General features: G+C 46.6%; 2 protein-coding genes across 2 annotated transcripts in view; one reads left to right on the top strand and one right to left on the bottom strand.

Annotated features, from left to right (window-relative positions):
- Positions 1–19974, bottom strand: part of LOC119024232 — a 43347-nt gene that overhangs the window by 17023 nt on the left and 6350 nt on the right. The window contains exons 2-6 of the mRNA XM_037106785.1: positions 19383–19484; positions 14800–15087; positions 12751–12944; positions 6996–7178; positions 1207–1251 (exon numbers count right to left, since the gene is read on the bottom strand). Coding sequence (XP_036962680.1) covers positions 1207–1251; positions 6996–7178; positions 12751–12944; positions 14800–15076 — 699 coding nt within the window. The 5' untranslated portion in view covers positions 15077–15087; positions 19383–19484. The remainder of the gene's footprint in view (positions 1–1206; positions 1252–6995; positions 7179–12750; positions 12945–14799; positions 15088–19382; positions 19485–19974) is intronic.
- Positions 7562–10793, top strand: LOC119024236 (glutenin, low molecular weight subunit-like). The gene is made up of 2 exons (XM_037106792.1): positions 7562–9249; positions 10109–10793. The coding sequence occupies exons 1-2, from the start codon at positions 9184–9186 to the stop codon at positions 10409–10411; spliced, it is 369 nt and encodes a 122-aa protein (XP_036962687.1). The 5' UTR covers positions 7562–9183; the 3' UTR covers positions 10412–10793.

Genomic DNA, 19974 nt, shown 5'->3' with positions numbered 1-19974 from the left:
CACGGAGCCCGGAGGCAGCAGAACACGGAGCCCGGAGGCAGCAGAACACGGAGCCCGGAGGCAGCAGAACACGGAGCCCGGAGGCAGCAGAACACGGAGCCCGGAGGCAGCAGAACACGGAGCCCGGAGGCAGCAGAACACAGCTGACACCACTGAACATCCACATAGTGAGAAACAAACCATTTAAATCTCTCATCAGGTTTAATCACTTCTCGGATTGTCTCTGAGCTCAGAACAACACTTACACTCAGCGCTGGTTCTGAGTCTGTACATGTTGTTCACAGTCGAGTCCGTCTGTGTTTTAGACTAACAGAGTTCAGATCACATGATTCATCCGTAATGAGCAGATGAATCAATAATAAAATCTGCAGTTTCTCTGTCAAGACAAACTTTTGTATTTGAGCTCAGCTTGAACTGGACTTCCTGCTGGGTCCAGTCACAGACAGTAGTGGGAGGCCGTCACAGCCAATGAGCAGCCGGCGTGGCGTCCTGACAGGACGGCTGTGATTATGGGATATCACCACGGGAACGGTGTCTGGGGGAGAGGATCGGTTTCAACCCAGCTTGTTGCTCGATGATGGCCGACTGTTCAGCAAACACACACACACACACACACACACACACACACACACACACACACTTTTGCCAGAGGAGCTGTGTGTGTGAACCGGACTTTAGCCAGCAGCTCCCACATATAAAGTGTGTGTGACGTGTGATGGAGCGCAGGTGTGAACAGAACATGTGGGTCATATTTTACAGCAACTCCACTTTGACCTCATGTGTTTTTCACCAGTCTGACCTCTGATGAAGAAAATAAACCAACATGTCCGACGCTGTCAGAGTTCCCTCTGGTACCGGTCAGCTGATCGTCTTCATCACACAGCAGAAGGGTCTGGAAGTGATACTATGCTAAGCTAGCTGCAGGCTAACACTTAGCTAGCTGTGACTTCTCTGAAGTGTCACAGATCCTGTTTTTATTCTCTGATCGAGTCTGAACACTCAGTTTGATCAGCTGTTGATATCGTGACGCTCCTCGTGTCAATGCGCAGACAGACATCAGTACAGACGCCGCCTCGCCACATGCCCACAAGTTGCCCCGCCCCCTCACCTGAACACACCACACTGCTTCCTGTCAGTGAGAACAGACGCTGACAGTCTCGTGTGAAGGACCTGGTCTCCAGGTCGTCTTTGTCCTCATGAACTCACCATGACTGAAGAGGCAGCGACGCTCCTGCTGTCCTCATCTTCACTCTGCAACACAACAACACAACAACAACACAACAGCTGAATCACGTCTTCATTCAGATTAGTGGAGAGAACGTTTAAAAACACAAAATACTTGTCATATGTCACATCAGAAGCTAAGTGGATGTACCCGGACCTGTTGGACCCATTGGACCCGGTTCACCTTCTGAGACCAGCGGGTGTGTCGGACATCAGTTCATCACTGAGACACTGAAGTCTCCCTCTGAGTACAGCTGAAGGGAAGTAACTAAGTCCATGTTTGAGGTACAAGTACGTGCGTATTTTTACATTTATGCTACTTGCTGCTAGTTACTATGCTCAGAACTTTATTCTTTAATCAGTATTTTCTCTCCGCTTTTCTGGAAATAGTCATACTTTTATTGTGAAAATATTCCAACCTTTGCCTAGAAGCATGATCTGGACTCTACTGGCAGATTCTCCTTAATAATCATCCGTTCTTCACTTCTTCTCTGCTGAAACTAAAACTCAGACAGTTTAATGAACCAACAGGAGATCAGCTGCAGTGATGTTTCCTCCTGTGTGCAGTGATCAGAACGTGCTCAGGAGGACTGGAGACATGCATTATTAATAATGTTTGGGATTGTTGAGTAATTGTTTGCAGAGCGATCATTATATAAGATGTGCAGACTGAGAGTGAAGCTCCCTGAAGGAGCGCTAAAGGATCAAATCTAACGAATCCATTCAATCCCTAAAAAGACTGAACAAGTCTTCAGAGGACGAGCTGCTTTCATCTCCCAGCACATCTTTAGTTACTCTATTGTCAGCTGGCAGATTGGAGAGCTCCTCTCTCAACTTGTTAATGAGCACCGTTCAATTATCTGATCTATTCTTTCTTTCTCTGCACCAGATACATGAATAAATCCGTTTCATGTTTCCTTTTTGAGTCATTGTCTTACTGCCTCTTCGTTTGAAGCCCTCTTCGGTTCTCTGATCGCTTTTTATCTGACTTCTCTCAGCAGTAGAGAGTAAAGTGCAGTGATGTGAACACCTGAGGCCACAGGGGAGCTTTAAATCAGGCATGATCCCCTGATGACCTCTGACCTGGTCAAACACCATGATACTAAAGTAGAAGTGTCTGTCCGTCTGTGTGGGAGTGAAACAATTAGTTTATAAAAAGGTAAACTGTGTCAGGAAACAGTTCTGATGAGCAGTTTGAGAGCTGCAGAGACGCTGATTCTCCAGATGTGATACAACAACACGGTTATCAGTATACCGTGGTATTCTTCAAAATGTTGAAAAAACACTGAAATCATTTCGCCAAGATTTATATTTAAGTAGATTTATTATGTATTGAAATAGTCCAAATCCCAAACCTTGACAAAACACAGCAAAATCAACATTAAACAAGAATAAAAGAATGTATCAGAACTGTGTAAAACAGGTCACTGGCATTTTGTGATGAGGCAGCTTGATTTTGAATCGTGTCCTTTCATGTCTGCGTCACAGAGGTAGAGTGAGATGTCGTGGCAGCAGCACTCGACTGGCCAGCAGAGCCTCTCTGTGAAGAAAGTGAACAGAACATGTCATTATTCATTATTACTGTCACTGTTACTTAATACTAAGGGTGCAACCAACAGATCACAAAACTCACAATTTAGATCAAATCACTTTTGTTAGAAACAGGTCGAATCATTTTTTAGATCAAAACAAAGAGAATTATTGTTAAATTATATATTTCTGATATTACTAATATATATTGGCTGTCTGTCTGCCTGCTCGTCTGTTGTCAGTGGACTCGGTCCGTCTGATTGGTCAGATGGCTGCTGAGCCACAGGTAGATGCTGCTCAGGTGAACGGAGCTGAGATGAAAGTCAGTTTGTGTTCACTAACTCAGTCCACCCAGTACGTGTTTGTCTCAGATCCTCCTCACTGCAGCTCTGCATCAATATCTGGGGAATTATTAGTTCGACTTTAAAAAGTGAAATCTACAGTTAATAAGCGGTTCAGATAACGAGCCAGATCACAGATCAGCTTTGTTCAGTTATACCACCATCTGGTCAGTTTACATTAGTGACACCAGCAGATCACACAGAGAAAACTCGACATACACAGACATGATGCACCTGAGTTTAAGGTGAGCTCACCTTGCATTCACTGAACAGTTGAGGGTGATGGTCGTGTAAACTGGATGTGTTGCTGCTCCTCACAACAACTTTGTTCTCACAGCTCCTGCAGATAGAGCTGCCATCCTCTCCCAGCTGTCCCTGAGTGTTCTTATAATAACCAGAATACACCCAGACTGCAGATTTGGTTCTAAATGCTGTGAGTGCTGCTACTGTCACGTCCTCCCTCCGCCATGTCTTCTTGGATAAAGACTTAGATAAAGTATCTTGCGACTTTTCCACAGCGTGGTTATCGACCGCGGCGGTTACCATGGTGATTAAAACTTAAACGGTAACCGTCACCAGCCTACTGAGTAATGTGTACCTTAAAGATATTATAGCCTGTAATAAGACCTGTGCTGTGTGTTCAGGCTATCAGAGCAGGTAGAATATTCCCTATTATCATTTCTTCCTTCACTGTCTGTCTGCATCAGGCCTGCAGGAGACTTTGTAGGTATTAAGAGAAAAACATCGTCATTTAACAGAGACGACACACTCAGACTAAACACACCACCACAGTTCAGTGTTTCAGAGCCTGAGCTGATGGAAGAATCATCAGCTTCTTTTTCCAAAGAACCTCCAAATATCCAGAATAACTAATATAAACGCTACAGTGGTAGTAAACAGTAGGCTAATGGACGGCTCCGGTAATATCAGTATCTCTTTTTACACAGCGTCTCTTCATTATCTCCCGAGTGATGGTTCGATGGTGATTCTCACAGAGCGGAACATCTCTGCCGTACCGCCGTGTAATTCAATGGAACAACAATGGAGAGCGGACTGTCTGAGTGTCATCCATGTTTACTGCTCTGCAAAACGGGGGAAAATGTGTCGACCCAATGAGAAAGGGTTAACACATTAGCATCTCTGCTGAGATGGTGATGATGAAAACCGAGTGGATCCCAGTTTCTTTAAACGGGTCAAAGCAATCAAGAAAAACTGTAAAGACCGGCGTGTGTGAGTGTGAATGAGATTTCCAAGTCTGTTGTGTGGATGTAAGTTAACATTAGAGGTCAGAGGTTAGACAGCCAGAAGTGAAGTTATACTGCAGTCTGTGTGTGTGTGTGTACATAATACAGCCCAATGACATTTCGTTATATATTTAGTTATATTTAGTAATATTTCATTATATATGAGAGTTTTTGCAAATTCCCACAATTTCATTGCATAAAATTGCTTAAATATTCTGCATATTCCATCGTATTTTTTAAGAAATCGTGCCACATAATCGGGGATTTTTAACTGCAACAATCAAAAAAAAATCTGCATTTTTCTGGAAGGACTGATAGAAACAGCTGAACTTCCTGTCAGGTGTTGATCAGCTGAGTCACCTGGAGCGAGTGACTCCTGACAGTGAAGGCTTTAATTACTCTTCTCAGATCAAACGAGCCCCACAGGCTCGACTCGACTCAGCGTCGCTCTGTAAATTGAATGTTCCTAAAGCGTCCAATGAGACGAGAGAAGCGTCTTAACGACTCTGACGAAGTCGCTTCACTGACGCGTCACTAAGCTTCAGTGAGGACGACTCGCTGCTGATCCTCCCCGAGCTCGCCTTCGTTAATCATACTGAGAAACCATTAACACACTCCATCCAGGTGTGTGTGTGTGTGTGTGTGTGTGTGTGTGTGTGTGTGTGTAAAGTGTTGGAGCAAACACAATGTGTCTAGAAATGTTCTGATGATACCGGCCCGTGCAGGTCCATTCAAGCTCTGACCATCCCACCGATTCCCAGCTGGTGTTGTTCACTTCCTGCTCCCACCTGACCTGCACGTGTCATCCAGAGGCGCACCTGCACCTGCGACGCGCACCTGCGACACGCACCTGCGACACGTGGGTTGTTGAAGGAACACCTGATGAAGCTCTTCAACAGTTCAGAGACTTTCCCTGAACAATAAGGTTTAAACGAGTCTTCTACACTTTCATCACACCAACTTCTGTCCCGGCTCGATCCGGAGCAGCGTGACGCCGTCGCTCTCCTCAGTGCAAAAACGTGATCGATCGTTCCAGTGAAGTGGCTCAAAAACGTGTTAATTATTCAGCACCAAACTAATTAATTAATTTTGTTTTGTTATTTGTCCCTTATAATCACATCATCTGCTGTTTAATGACATCGTGTTATGATCATAATTATTATTGTTCTGTTACATCGTCATCATTTTTACTGGATTTATTATCAGCTCAAAACAATAATTTGTATAAAACAGACTTTATTATTATTTTAATAAATCAAATGTAAAAGGAATGAAAACTGAATCAGAGCTGGAAGTTTAAATGTTTGTTGTATTTTAATCGAATTAAAGTTTTCTGTCATGTTGAGTTGATCACACATCTGGTGATGTAATGTACAATGTCATTAACTAAAGCTGGACCGGACAGCACCGGGCGGCACCGGACAGAACAAAGCGATCAGACGAGTGTGCTGCCGTCTTCATGTCAGTAATGAGAGTCATTAACATATTAATTGCGGCTTCCCTCCATCAGGTGCAGCTGGTGGAGCTGCAGCAGGAGCCGAGCGGCTTTAATGAGGCCGATAACGACTTTGTCCCGTTGGAGAGAAAGCGCTCGTCTCACCTGTGAACCTGACTTCTGTAATCTGCCCTCTCATTCAGCGCCGCGGCCGTGCGATTGTTTGAGAGATGAAAAAGCCATTTTAGAGCAAGCGGCGGTTTGAAAGAAGCCGCCGTCCCGCAGCGTGGCCCTCGTTGTCAGAGCCTCGCGGGGGTCAGCGGAGGTCAAGGGAATTATGATTACACCGCAGCCTCGCCGCTCGCTGGACGGGCTCCATATTCCCCCCTGACCTCATGAAGAGAGGCTGATGATGAAACTGGATCGCTCTGCAGACCGACAGGAACGCTTTGTTAAGGCGAGGATCGCTGTTGCTCGGTTCAGGAGGTTCAGCTCGACAAGATGGGGGTCCGTGTTTTCATTTCTCTTTGTTCTCGGAGCTTCACGGATTCTGATTCTGTCTCAAATGTGGTTTGAAGCTTTTCAGTCACACAGGTGAGCTGAGGGCTGGATGGACAGGTGACACCAACAGTTCACTGAGGAACAGAAACACCAGATGGAAACAAACTACCAGAGGTTTAAAATGATCCGACTCAAAGTCAGAACCACCAGAACAAACACGTGTGATTCTACAGAACACTGCTGGGCTTCATGCTGCTCCCTGAGTGAGACAGTCAGATGTCACTGTGTGATGTCACTGCGTGATGTCACTGTGTGACGTCACTGCGTGTTGAGTTGAGTTGCTCTATCTACTGTCAGTATGGTGCTGAAGCTTTGACAGGTGAAATGTGTCTCCAGCGTCCTGAAGATGAGCTTCATCTGCTCGTCTGTCGCTGTGACTCCAGTCAGCAGAACAGAACAGAACCTGGGACTTGGCTCCGGATCACTGCTGCTGTCACCCTGCTGTGTATTTATTGATGCATTAACGTGTTTGTCCTCATGTCTCTGCTTCAGTACAGCCAGAGACGTTTTCATGTTTCATGTCCGACATGACGAGCTGCTCAGAACATTCAGGTTCAGTCCAACAGCTGCTTGTCTACAAACTAACTCAGTCGAGTTCAGCCCAACAGTCTGGACCTGCAGCACCGAGTCGGTACAGGAAGAAGACGGTCTGTGACTCACCGTCCTGGAGATGGTCGGCTCGCTGGTCAGAGACGAGGAGTCGCTCCTCAGAGACAGGAGGTCGCAGCAGGTCATGTCTCCTCCGTCACTGCTGGAGCTCAGACTGGGCTCAGTGGGGCTCGCCGGAACCACCAGGTCTGCAGGTCTCTGTGGGTCTGCTGGAGTCGCTGCTGGTCCCAGAGCCTGGAAAACACAGAGTGTTAGTGAGGCGGCGCTGGACGCGTGTGTGGAGGGTTTTCACATGGAATCAGTTTTTATTCATTTCTGTGTAAATCTTCATGGTGGAATCAGCTCAGAGTGAAACGTCACCACGTGTTTAGTGACATCATGTGACCGACTGTCTTTGTCAATTCATCCATTATAATACTGATAAAGTCCGATGGACAGAAACACAAGTTTTCTGATCTCAGCGTCTCATCGCCGTGATATGAACAACTCTTCCTGCCGCTGTGCGTCTACGACTGCAGCTCGTCTGACACGTCGCGAATCAACCAACAACACAAACCTCCTCACTGTGAACGCACACAACAGAAAACACCACATCTCACTTCCAATCTTCACTCGTGTCCCTCAAACGGCACCCAGGTGCCGCCAAATTAGCATATGAGAGCGTGTTTACAACTCAACAAAATGTCTGTCTGCCTCCCTGAAAGCGGCGTTCATCTTCTAATGTGGCGAGAAGAACGAGTTGGCTGCCGGAGCCTGTTGACTACAATTAGGCCGCGGCTGGCGACAGACAGCGGCAGCAGTTTAACAGCTCAGAGCGCCGCGATTGTCCTTTAACTGTTCAGGACTGAAGTCCCAGGAGAGCTAATTACTACCACACACACACACACACACACATACGTCACACACACAAACACACACACACACACACATACGTCACACACACGTCACACACACACACACACGTGTGCGTCACACCGATCATATTGATTTCAGCTAATTATTTCAGCTAAGTACTTCATCAATTCTACTGTAAATAATAATGACACTACTTTGCATTTCAGAAAAGGTTCCTGCTCGGCTTTTAGTTCAGATGTGATCATCACACGGAGCTTCAGGTTCACAGTGTTCCACGTGTCCAGCGGTGAAGAGCTGCATGTCGACAGTCTCGGTGTCGGACGGTTTACAGCGCGCAGACAAACAGACACAGTCGCAAATGAAATGTTCTCGTTGATTTCAGAGGACGGCTTCAGTGAAGGAATATAACTTTAACATAAACAGAGTTGCAGAACATTTGGAAAAAGAGACCCAAACAATATATTCTACAGGGAGAGTTTTGTTCCAGATCATGTTTAACTCAGCGTTAGCTTAACGAAACAGTTAGCATTGTCACAGGAGAAAAACTCGTCCTCTAGAAACTCATAATCTCTATTCTGTAAGTTGTTTGATGACCAGCAAGTGATAATAAGACTGATCACTGCTGACAGCTTGGCTTCAGAAGGAACGCTTTGTACGCTACTTAATCAAACATGCTAACATAACAGTTGATATTAGCATACAGCTAAGACGTATCGGCCGAGTCCAGTGTTCACACCAACACAACACACGACCTCAGCGTGACGGTTTCACTTCATATGTTGAGTCAAAGTTCTTCTCGAGCTCAGAATCAGTCCAACAAAAACAAATCTTAACTCAAACCCGGAGTTTGTTGTCTGAGCTTTCATCCAGATGTCATGGGTGGCTCAGCGTCACTACAGAATTGGAGTTTCAAATAAAATACAATTCACAATTTTCATTATTTCATTTTATATGTCCTGAATCAAGCAGTGAATTTCATTTAAATGTGAGTGTGACAGAGCTGAGACGTGTGTGAAGTTAACGACGTTAACAAGCTGAAATCTGTGACCTTTATAAAGAAAGTGCAGGAGGAGGCGAGAGTTTTGTACGGCTTGTTTTTTATCCAGCGTTCTGCTGAAGGTTAGCTTAGAAGTCGCACGCGTGTATGTTTGTCTAAGTTGTCTTCATGTTGGGATTAATAAGATTTATGTTTTTCAGTCGTCTTTTTACTTCAACACATATAAACGTACGTGCCAGAGAAGAACTGGCGCTGCTCAGGAACATGACTACCAGCTGTCTGGCCCGCTGTGTTCTCGTTTTAATTAACAATCACATCACTGCTTTGAATGAACAGTGAAGCAATAAGGATCACTTTCAAGCATACGTGTTTGATGTACGCTGTTTAATGAGCAGGTTCTCGACTCTACACCATCCGGCTGTACGTATAGGAGGACGCGTGCAGGGAGACGAGGTGAGCTGTGTTTGTGGGTCTGACTATCATCAGAACGGGACAGGACCTCAGCGTAACGTGACATGGATCGAGCTTTAATTGGTGCTGCTGACTGTCACCGCGAGCATCATCAAAGTGTCCCGCCACCTCCACGCCGCGTACGCTACGTGAGGCGTGAACGGTGTGATGTTCAACAGACGGCTTGAAGCAGGACACAAACAATAAGTCAGTTATTATACGAGTCAACAAAGAAGAGTGAAACAAGAGATGTTATTTGTGTGCCGACCGACTGAGCAGACTTCAGACTCTGACCAGACGTTTCTTATTCTGAGCGAAGTCTGAAGAATCAGTGAGACGTTTTCTCCTCACTGATCAAGTGACAAACGGCACAGATCTGAACTTCTGAGGACGAGTGTGGACAGACCTGTGAACTGTCACAGGAAGTTAGCGTTAACAAATCAGACGACCTGTATGAACGTAATGAAAGTCCATTTAGACATGAAGCAAACTTTTGACAGCATATTCAGCTGGCTAACACTGATAGCATGCTAGCTCTGCAACATGTAGTGTCAGAAGTGGTTTCTATGTCTTGAAACTAATTAATATTAATATTAAATTAACATTAATATTTCATCCCCTGCACATTTACTCTTCTTTAATCTTTTTCTGTCCTGTTTGTGTGTTTTGTCAAATTGGTCAAACTTTTGTTTTTTTAATGTCACTTGAATTCAAGTGTTTGTTTTAATCTGTTTAAATAATAATTCAATAGAAATTTCAGTCATGTAAAACATTAACCTCCCCAGCAGAATGTACCACAGCTCACCAACAGTATGAAACTGTGTGTTGACCTCTGTAATGATTTTCTGATGTGACGCTACAGCAGCGGCCCGGTACAGACCAGCAGCGGCCCGGTACAGACCAGCAGCGGCCCGGTACAGACCAGCAGCGGCCCGGTACAGACCAGCAGCGGCTCGGTACAGACCAGCAGCGGCCCGGTACAGACCAGCAGCGGCTCGGTACAGACCAGCAGCGGCCCGGTACAGACCAGCAGCGGCCCGGTACAGACCAGCAGCGGCCCGGTACAGACCAGCAGCGGCTCGGTACAGACCAGCAGCGGCCCGGTACAGACCAGCAGCGGCCCGGTACAGACCAGCAGCAGAAGATGGAGCGTTCCCCCCGATGAGGCGGAGGAGGGAGAGCGGGTCCAGTGAACACTCGGGCCTGTAAAGTGTTTATCAGGCTCTAATGCAGCAGTCTGATCTGATTTGCCTTCATATTAGTTCCAGTATCTCCATCTGACGAATTACTGATTTGAATTCTTCTGAGGGGTAAATAACTTCACGCATGATCTCAGTATCCTCAGAATTCACCGCAGTCACTTTGGTTTCAGTGCTCCTCCGCCGCATGCCGGAGAGGTTCTGGAGGCGGTTCGGATCAGTGAGCGTAACGGATCAACAGAGCTTTCACATGTTTAACTGCTCAGAGGAGCTGCAGCCACCACAGACCTCCTGCTGCTGCACCTCCTGCTGCACCTCCTGCTGCTGCACCTCCTGCTGCACCTCCTCCTGCTGCACCTGCTGCTGCACCTCCTCCTGCTGCACCTCCTGCTGCTGCATCTGCTGCACCTCCTGCTGCTGCACCTCCTGCTGCACCTCCTGCTGCTGCACCTGCTGCACCTCCTGCTGCTGCACCTCCTGCTGCTGCACCTCCTGCTGCACCTCCTGCTGCTGCACCTGCTGCACCTCCTGCTGCTGCATCTGCTGCACCTCCTGCTGCTGCACCTCCTGCTGCACCTCCTGCTGCTGCACCTCCTGCTGCACCTCCTGCTGCTGCACCTCCTGCTGCACCTGCTGCTGCTGCACCTCCTGCTGCACCTGCTGCTGCACCACCTCCTCTGCTGCACCTGCTGCACCTCCTGCTGCTGCACCTCCTGCTGCTGCACCTCCTGCTGCACCTCCTCCTGCTGCACCTCCTCCTGCTGCACCTGCTGCTGCACCACCTCCTGCTGCACCTGCTGCTGCACCACCTCCTCTGCTGCTGCACCTCCTGCTGCTGCACCTCCTGCTGCTGCACCTCCTCTGCTGCTGCACCTCCTGCTGCTGCACCTCCTGCTGCTGCTGCACCTCCTCTGCTGCACCTCCTCTGCTGCTGCACCTCCTGCTGCACCTCCTCTGCTGCACCTCCTGCTGCTGCTGCACCACCTCCTCTGCTGCTGCACCTCCTGCTGCTGCTGCACCTCCTGCTGCTGCTGCACCTCCTCTGCTGCTGCACCTCCTGCTGCTGCTGCACCTCCTCTACTGTGTTATTCTAACATCATGGCACTTTTATCATGTGTCGTTTAAAGGAGCAGTTCACAAGCCTGGCCTCACAGCCTGATCTGAAGAAAATGTCCCAGTAAACATATAATCCTTGAACTTCCTGTTGGTTTTGCTGGCTGGAGGATCATCGTGTGGACTCACACTGATCCACCTCATCTGTGACAGTTACAGCTCACTGTGCAGCAGCAGAACATCTTAATAAACTAAAATCAAACTGATAGTTAAATCATCAACACAATGATAGTTGTAATTATTTAAAACAAGCAGACCACTTGAGTTAGCATTGTTGCTAGCATCAGACCACAACCTCAGTTGCATTGTGGGAAATGTAGGTGTCTTTAAATCTGCAGATAAACGTAGAGCTGTGATAATTATCATTGGGATTATTAATCCATCTGCTCAGTGTCACACTGAACAGACCCCTGAGGCAGACTGTGGTTTTGTGATTCTGGTCTGTGTTAATAAAGTTTTCCTGCTGATTGTTTATTCATCATCCAGATTGTTGTGATGTAAAACAGAAAGAGCAGCAAATATTCAATCTGAGGCACAAGAACCAGCAGCGACGTGACTCGTCTTCTTCTGACGATCAATAATCCTTGGATTGACAATTTTCACTCTCTTTTTCAATCTAAACACCTCCAGAATTGTTGTTGTTGTTATTAGTATTGGTATTATTATCATTATATCATCATATGCTGCAGTAATGATGCAGTTTGGAAGTCATTAAATGTGTGGTGGCAGACCGAAGCAGGAGCCTGTCAGGAGTTAAACTTCAGGACGTTTGTGATGAAAGTTTCTCATCTCGTCACTCAAAACACGTCAGGAAATATGAATATTTAAAATAGTTCACAGTGAACAAATACATTACTGAAAACATTGAGAGCTTCTGTGACGTGACGTGTGGAAACGAGCCATGAAGGTATAATCACAGCGATGGAGCCACAAACCTGAACCAGGACAGGAGAACTGGTTCTGAGCAGCCTGATGAAGCAGAGCTGTCAGGACGCCGGCGCTTTGAACCGGATCAGAGACATCGTTTAAACAAAGAACAAAGCTCTACCTGTGAGTGCTGAACAAAGGCTCCGAGGAAGACGAGACATTCGGCACCGCCAGCGTTAAACTGGAGCCGCTGAAGCACATGAATATAGATGAGAGGCTGATGTGCACATTATTTCCCATCAGGCTTTTCTGTCTCTGGACTCACCTCCTCTGCCTGAGTGATCACAAGCGCTGGGACGCTGCCACCTGACTCCCCCACCGCCTCCTGACTGGCTGCAGAGATAGTCAGATCCTGGTCCTGGTTCTGGTCCTGGTGCTGGTGCTGGTGCTGGTGCTGGTCCTGGTGCTGGTGCTGGTCCTGGTCCTGGTCCTGGTGCTGGTGCTGGTCCTGAGGCAACACTTGGAGTAAGTAGACAGAGAGGAGGCAGTTGTTATGATCCAGACTCCAGAGGGCGCTTCTTCTGATATGAGGCTCCAAAACATAAAGAATCAGAAAACGTGTTCCCTCTGTAGTGGTTCTCAGTGCCAAATGACAGGTCCTGGTACTGACCCGTTCTGCTCTGCAACATGTCACTACAACATGATCTATATCAGGATGACAGATGAGCAGTGGACTCTGTCACATGTGTGTTGATGTCTGAATGAAATATTTAAATGAATAAAACCACAGAGTCATTCCACTCTGCACAGTGTCATCTGAATGACAAATAATAAGTCTAAAATGTCAAATTAATGGAGTAAAAGAAAACAATAGTTGGATGAATCCAAAACATAACTGATAAATTCATTGATAATGATCCTGCTCTGTTGTTCAGGTTTCTCACGTTTGTCTTTTTTAAATTTGTTTTTATTGATGTTTTGGTCAGACAGATGCATAATAATAATAATAACTGTTACACTGTTAGTTACATGAATAGTTACATTGTGTCTTTTTTCAGTATCTGTTCAGTATTTTATTTATTTCATTTTCCTCGCACAAAAAAAATAAAATAAAAATAAAAAAGGAGTTTGCAGTCCAGCTCACACCTCCTAGATGACGTCGTCACAAAACACATGTTTGAATCAGTTCTCTAAATACTACAATACCCATGAGTCTCAGCGGCTCAGAGAGGAAGTGAAGCTGCAGGTTTAAACCACTTTTATCTTCAGCTCACTGTTGATGTGAGCTCTGTGACCGGCCGTCTGTTGGTGAAATGCACTCTGGGAGTTGAATTCTCTCTTCAGTTGTAATGTCCACAAGCTTCTTCAGATCAAGATGCAGATATTTTCTAACAGCACTCAACATCGATTTTGACTTCAGAGAACTTTAAACGGCACAATGGCTAACGGCTAATGCTAACGGCTAATGCTAACGGCTAATGCTAACGGCACCTCTTGGTGTTGGCGGGTTTCAGTCTCATCACTTCAGTCAATGTTTAGTTTACAAATCAGAAAAGTCACCTGAGACACACACAGGGACATTTTGTATTATTCAGTTCTGTCGTTGTTGCCAATCATCTGATCAGTCAGTCGACTGAGTTGTTTCTTTGTTCTATCTGCAGTGATCCTCTCAGGCTTTGTGACATTTGCTCCACTGCTTCATGTAGCGAGGAGCGGCGTCTGTCAGGCTGAAGGTGTTATCACACTTCCACAGGTGTTTCCTGTTGTGGTCTTTACGTGCAAACTTTGACCGACTGAAACAGACGAGCTGCAGAAGCTGTAGTCTGCGTACGTCTGCTGTGTGGACGCTGGTTCATGAACGCTGCTCAGTGTTTCTTCTTCGTGTCTGTCAGTCCGTCGACTCCTCCTCCTCTACTGGCAGATCATTCAACCTTTCTTTCACCTCCATTGAAGCCAATTAAAACTGGAAGCTTTGAGGAGAGAAACGCTGCGTGTGTGATGGGCTCTGAGTTTATCTGTCAGTGTTTCATCTGACATCAGGACATCAGAGCGAGGAGGATGTGGGTGATGACATCATCCACAGGAGACAAAGATACAGCGAGTATTATCACAGAGAGAAAGAAGACCAGCTGCCAGAGCTCCGAGCAGCCGCACTCAGAGGAGGCCGTGATGACGCCGCCGCGCTGAAACTGTCTGTCAGAAGAAGAAAACATGTTGTGGACTCGACGACCACACCGTCACTTCCTGTCACCTGTCTCTGTAATCACAATCTGACTGATTTCCTGTTGATACGACATCTAACTGAAACTCAGCAGGATCGCATCGGGCCCGGACCTCTATGTAAATCATTGGTACCAGTAACCGTCCTGCTCACCTCTGTCCAGATCCACTCTCCGACCCGGGTCCTGGTTCTGCTCGATGGATCGATGATGGTCACCTCGGTCACAATCTTCTCCTGCTGGATTCTGGTCCACAGCTGGATCTGGAGGACATTTGTCTTGAACCCAAACCTGATGTGGACCACAGTGTAGACCCTGTTCCTCCAGGTCCAGTTTGAGACTCTCAGGACTTCGGTTGTATTGATCCAGTTTCAGGTCTTGCAGTGAATCTTGTGTCTCAGTGAAACGCTCGTCGTTCAGACGGCACTCCATCCAGTCCAGCTCTGTAAGGAGATAACTCTCTTAATGTCTGGTACCATTTCCTGGTGTCAGAACCACAGCCTGCATCAGTCTGTAACAGTAACAGAATCCATTTCAGAATCAGAACCACAAATACACATGACACCTGTGTGTATCAATGTGTTCTACTGGATCACAGGAGGAGCTGTGACCCGATCCATGATCCTGAAATATGATCTGTCTGAGAAGAACCCAGCCAACACTTAACAACAACACAATATTAAAGCACACCACTGAGCTCTGGTTCTGTTGCCGGGTCCAGTTAGCTTCAACTGAACCACCTGATCAACAATATTATAAATCCAGTATTCAAAACAGTCAATGTCAATCCAGAGAGCACATAATCAATATACTGATTTATTATGTCAACACACACTTGTACTGTCTGAACACACACCTGTCCTGTCCGAACACACACCTGTACTGTACCTAACAGTCGATGTCCTGGTGAGTTTTGTGTCCTCATCATCCTCTCATCACCTGTTCACACAACACCTGCTCTGTCACGAGGGGGGTGGGAACCTACATGAGTGTCGTTGTGGCTGTGCAGCGCCACTCCGAGCTGAGTGAATGTGACTGGGTGTCATTCTATAAAATGAACCAATGAGGCGCTGCCTCTGCTTTGTGGGTGGGATGCCAGATTACCAGTCCAGCCAAGGACATTATATTAACAGTGGACCGTGTTGGAGGCAAAGCTTGGTTCCGTCCTACGATAGCTGCTCAGAGTGTGAAAATACGCGGAGTGTCCATGTTGTGCCGCCAGCAGAGCACGCGCACTGGAGACTCCTGACGAACGAGCCCGCTAACTTCCGGTTTAGCGCCCGGCTTACTTGAATGTAGATAAAATAAATGAACGGTGCGGCTCTTCTAGACGTTCTCAATGTTATTTGATTGAAAAGCTCAAATTCTGTCAGTCAAATGAGTCACGTCCATCTTGTGAAGCTTCTTGCACCATGTTAGCTCAGGAGGACAGTCTGCCTGGGCCACGTGATGATGTAATTATGCAGTTTGGCCACTTGGAGCGCTGCATCAGAGCCTGGAGCTCCTGGAGGCTCTATACACACTAATATGCTAATTATTAGCCGTGCTAGCAGCACAGCTGTGGGTGAACCATCTCATCAACTATCTCTTTGTCTGGACTGTGAATAACTTTATGAAGACGTTCATGTTCCCCCGAGGATGAACTGTCATAACTGTGGCGTTGCTCTGACATGTTGTCCAGCGCCTCTTCAGGTCCACATGTTCAGGTGTTCAATACTGAGCTGCTCTCGGTTCTAAAACATCTGGTGACGCAACCAAAGAAATGCTCCAAAGGCTAGACCGTCACATTTAACAACGGCTGACGTGTTAACAAGGTCTCTGAAGGACTCGCCTTCAGAAACCACAAAGGCCTTCAGAAGCAGACCCTGAACTGAGACACAGCCTGTGTTTACTGAACACTGGCTAATGTTAGCATGCTAGCATGCTGAACCAAGATGGTGAACATGTTGAACATCATACCTGTGAAGCATGTTAGCACTGTTATTGTTAGCATGTGCTACCAGCGCCCTTCAGTCTGGGGCATCTGTATCTCTGATCACTTTGTCTTTAAGTGAATAACAGTTTTTGTTAAAGATCCCATATTATTAAAACAGGTTTTCTCTGGTCTCTACATATATAAGCTGGTCCTCCCTGAGCCTGCCAACTCCCAGAATGAGGAACACAAGTGATTCCTGCATGGTCTCTGCAGCCCACCCACTGGTAACACGGCGCTCCTACAGGCTGTTCAGATTCTGCTCCTGTCGTTACGTAACTAAAGGAGTCATTATCACAGTCCGGCCTCCTCTGAGCGGTGACAGGAGATATCTGAGAGGAGGCGTTCATCCCTGAGGTGAAGTTCAGTGTGTCCAGCAGTGAGACAGCAGAGTTTCACTCAGAGCTGGACACACAAATTACTCTGCTGTTGGTTGTATAAATCAACATCAGTGTCTATAATCTGTCCCAGCTACAGAACAACAGAAGAGACGGTGGCTGTGTTTCATATTTTAAGACAACGTGCCGGCTGCAGTTCGTGTTAGCTTGTGTGTGTGTGCTAACCACTTCTCATCAGACTGCTTCAGTAACGAGGGTCAGTACAAAGCTGCTTTGCCTCGACACTGACCCTCATAAAAGGATCAGTACCAACCATACCGGACCCAGCAACTGCACCCGAGCCACAGGTAAGTGTTGCCCCGGTTTGATAGTATTTATAGCTGCCTATGAGTCTGGTGAAGTCAGCTGGAAACTGGCTAACTAGTTAGCTCTGCTTCGGTCCGCTATGCAATGGCGTTTGAAGTGAGTTTAATGTCAATGATATTACGATGGAGCTTGGTTGTCACAGTAAAAAGTCTGGAAACGTGCAGACTGGTGAACAGTGTCCAAGAGTTTGGAGACTGAGTTGGAGACATACGCAGCTTTCGCTAGCTGTTAGCCATTAGCTTCATGGCAGTAACTGTAACAACACACACAAACAAACTAACATTATACAGACACACTAACCATTCTGAAACGTCCTGCTGCAGCCACAGAGTCTGTACTTTTTCAGCAGCTTCTCCTTCTGGGTCCCGTTCTGGGTCAAACTGGTTCGACTGAACAAAAAAATCTCCAGAGCCATAGCGATACATATATACATGCACCGTAAACATTAGCATGCTATTGCTAACGCAAGGGGCTTCCCCTCCCTGAGAGTGACGTAGCAGGAAGAGCTCTCCAAGTGGGCGGTGACAGACGAAGCTCATTAGCATTTAAAGGTGCAGGCACAGAAACAGACTGCTCTGAATAGAGCTCTGTAGAGCGACTTTTAGACAGCTGAAATTCAGAACCACAGATGGGTTTGGGGCAAAGCATATCCAATACAGAGCTGTTGGACATCTGACAGCTGTGTGAAATTGATGAAAAACAGTATAATATAGGACCTTTAATAACTACTGATTTATTTAAGAGACAGAGCCAGTCAGAAAACATCTTCTGTCCACTCAGCAGCTGACACTCAGCCTACTGTAACCAACATTATGTACAGTAGTTTACTGAACTGAACCTCTGAATATATTATCTGAGTTTCTTCACAGCAACATTCCCAACACTTAATAGAGAAGTCCCCTGGGTGGTAATTATGTCTGAGCCCAGATAACAAGGATTTCATACTTGGATAATAACGATTAAAAAGTGTGTTTTCCAATTAATTAAACACACTGTCTTTAAGTAACCTCTGGACATTTGCCCCGCGGGCTGAGCTAATTTATGAGGTACTGGGGGAAAACAAACGAGCGCTCCTTTCATGTGAAAATCTTCACAAAAGGGTCGGTACCATGGAGAATACGAGGGGAACCGCACTGCACATTTCCCTGAATATTCAACTTTGTTCATGCAAATTGTTACCATAACTTTTTGATATGATAAAACGGCAACACGGTGTCATCTCATGGGCAGGCCTGCCGGGGGTCTCGACTTGGCGATGATGAAAGAGTCGCCTGAGCTTTTCCGATCCATCAGGTCCCGCTGCAGGAGGCTTGCAGCGTATTTAATGTGGGACTGAGGAGAGGCCTCCTGAGCATCGTCACCAGCAGAGGAGAATAAGAGGTGCGTTCACCTCCACCGCCGTGGAGCGCTTTAATGAAAGATGCTTAAAAAAGCGTGAAAATGCCATCTCTAATCTGCTCGACCCATCTGTAGAGGAGCAGCTTAAACCGCACGGCTCGCACCATTTCACCCCGTCAGTGCAGTCATGCTCATGATGCGCTTAGAGAGGCTCCGTAAGGAGAATGTTTTCTCATTACTCAGGCTTCATTATGTCAAATCAATATTCGTTTAGCATCGCAGGTTAGAGACTCTGCCTGGAATCAGGCTCCGCCCTCAGTGAGGCCCAGTTGCTCAGGAGCAGCAGGAACAGGTTCATCCAGCTCAGAGACACTGAACAGAACTAACAAACTACTGAAGGCTAAAAAACAGTTAAAAAATAGGCTCTAGTTGTAGCTGCTGGCTAACTCACGACTCCATGGCAACATTTCCTGTTTACATCCCACAAAGCATTATGGGAACTGTGGTTCCAAACTCATAACATGATTATCCCACCAGCGGAGCTGAGAATGAGAGTAACCACAGAAGGACACGGACAGACTTCTGAGTCGGTCCTGGAGCTGCTCTGAGACTCTGACAGGAAGGTTGGACCTTCAGTAGCTGCTGGAGAGTTTACTAATTACGATCAACTGCAATTAATCAATGAAGCTCCTGACAGTGTCACCTGACGGCCGTCTGCTCTCACCTGTAAATCCCCGCAGTCCAGCGTCGTCCTGCCCGGCCAGCTGACTGTCGGAGCGTCGGTACCTCACCTGAGAGACGCTGCAGCTCTCCTGCAGGCGGCCGGCTAATTATAGCAACACAAATCAGATTAGGCTGAGCTTCAACACACACACACACACACGCATGCACACGCATGCACACACACACACATCTTGTCCAAACACTCGTACATTAACAATAACTCAACACAACACCAGGACTGATTTACATTAATTTGCATTTATATCAATCATATATACACACTGTGTGTGTGTGTGTGTGTGTGTGTGTGTGTGTGTGTCTCAGGTTGTGGCATGTTGATATATATCGGGCAGCAGATTTGCCCTGTCTCCTCCCAGGGGTATTTTAATGTTGATTGGTCATTCAGCTCTTTGAAATCTGAGGTTATAGAGCTGAATTTGTCAAAATAAATGTTTCTTATTTCATTGAATCGTAGGAGAAAGTGCATCTCCGTCTGACCTCACCTGTCCAACAGTGAACGTGTTCTGTTTTCTTTTGGTTGCCATGATTTTGTGTGTCTTCCTGTTTGGATCGTCAGTTTGTGGTCACTGAGC

This window comes from Acanthopagrus latus, chromosome 8, assembly GCF_904848185.1.
Source record: "Acanthopagrus latus isolate v.2019 chromosome 8, fAcaLat1.1, whole genome shotgun sequence".
NCBI classification, from domain to species: domain Eukaryota; kingdom Metazoa; phylum Chordata; class Actinopteri; order Spariformes; family Sparidae; genus Acanthopagrus; species Acanthopagrus latus.
This window is presented reverse-complemented; position numbering and strand designations above follow the sequence as displayed.

What these genes read in the sequence shown, in the direction of transcription:
- LOC119024236 (XM_037106792.1), top strand. Translation starts at nt 9,184, where the DNA reads ATGAGCAGGTTCTCGACTCTACACCATCCGGCTGTACGTATAGGAGGA. An exon ending in GACGCGTGCAGGGAGACGAG is followed by an intron (nt 9,250 to 10,108) that starts GTGAGCTGTGTT and finishes GTGACGCTACAG; the next exon opens with CAGCGGCCCGGTACAGACCA.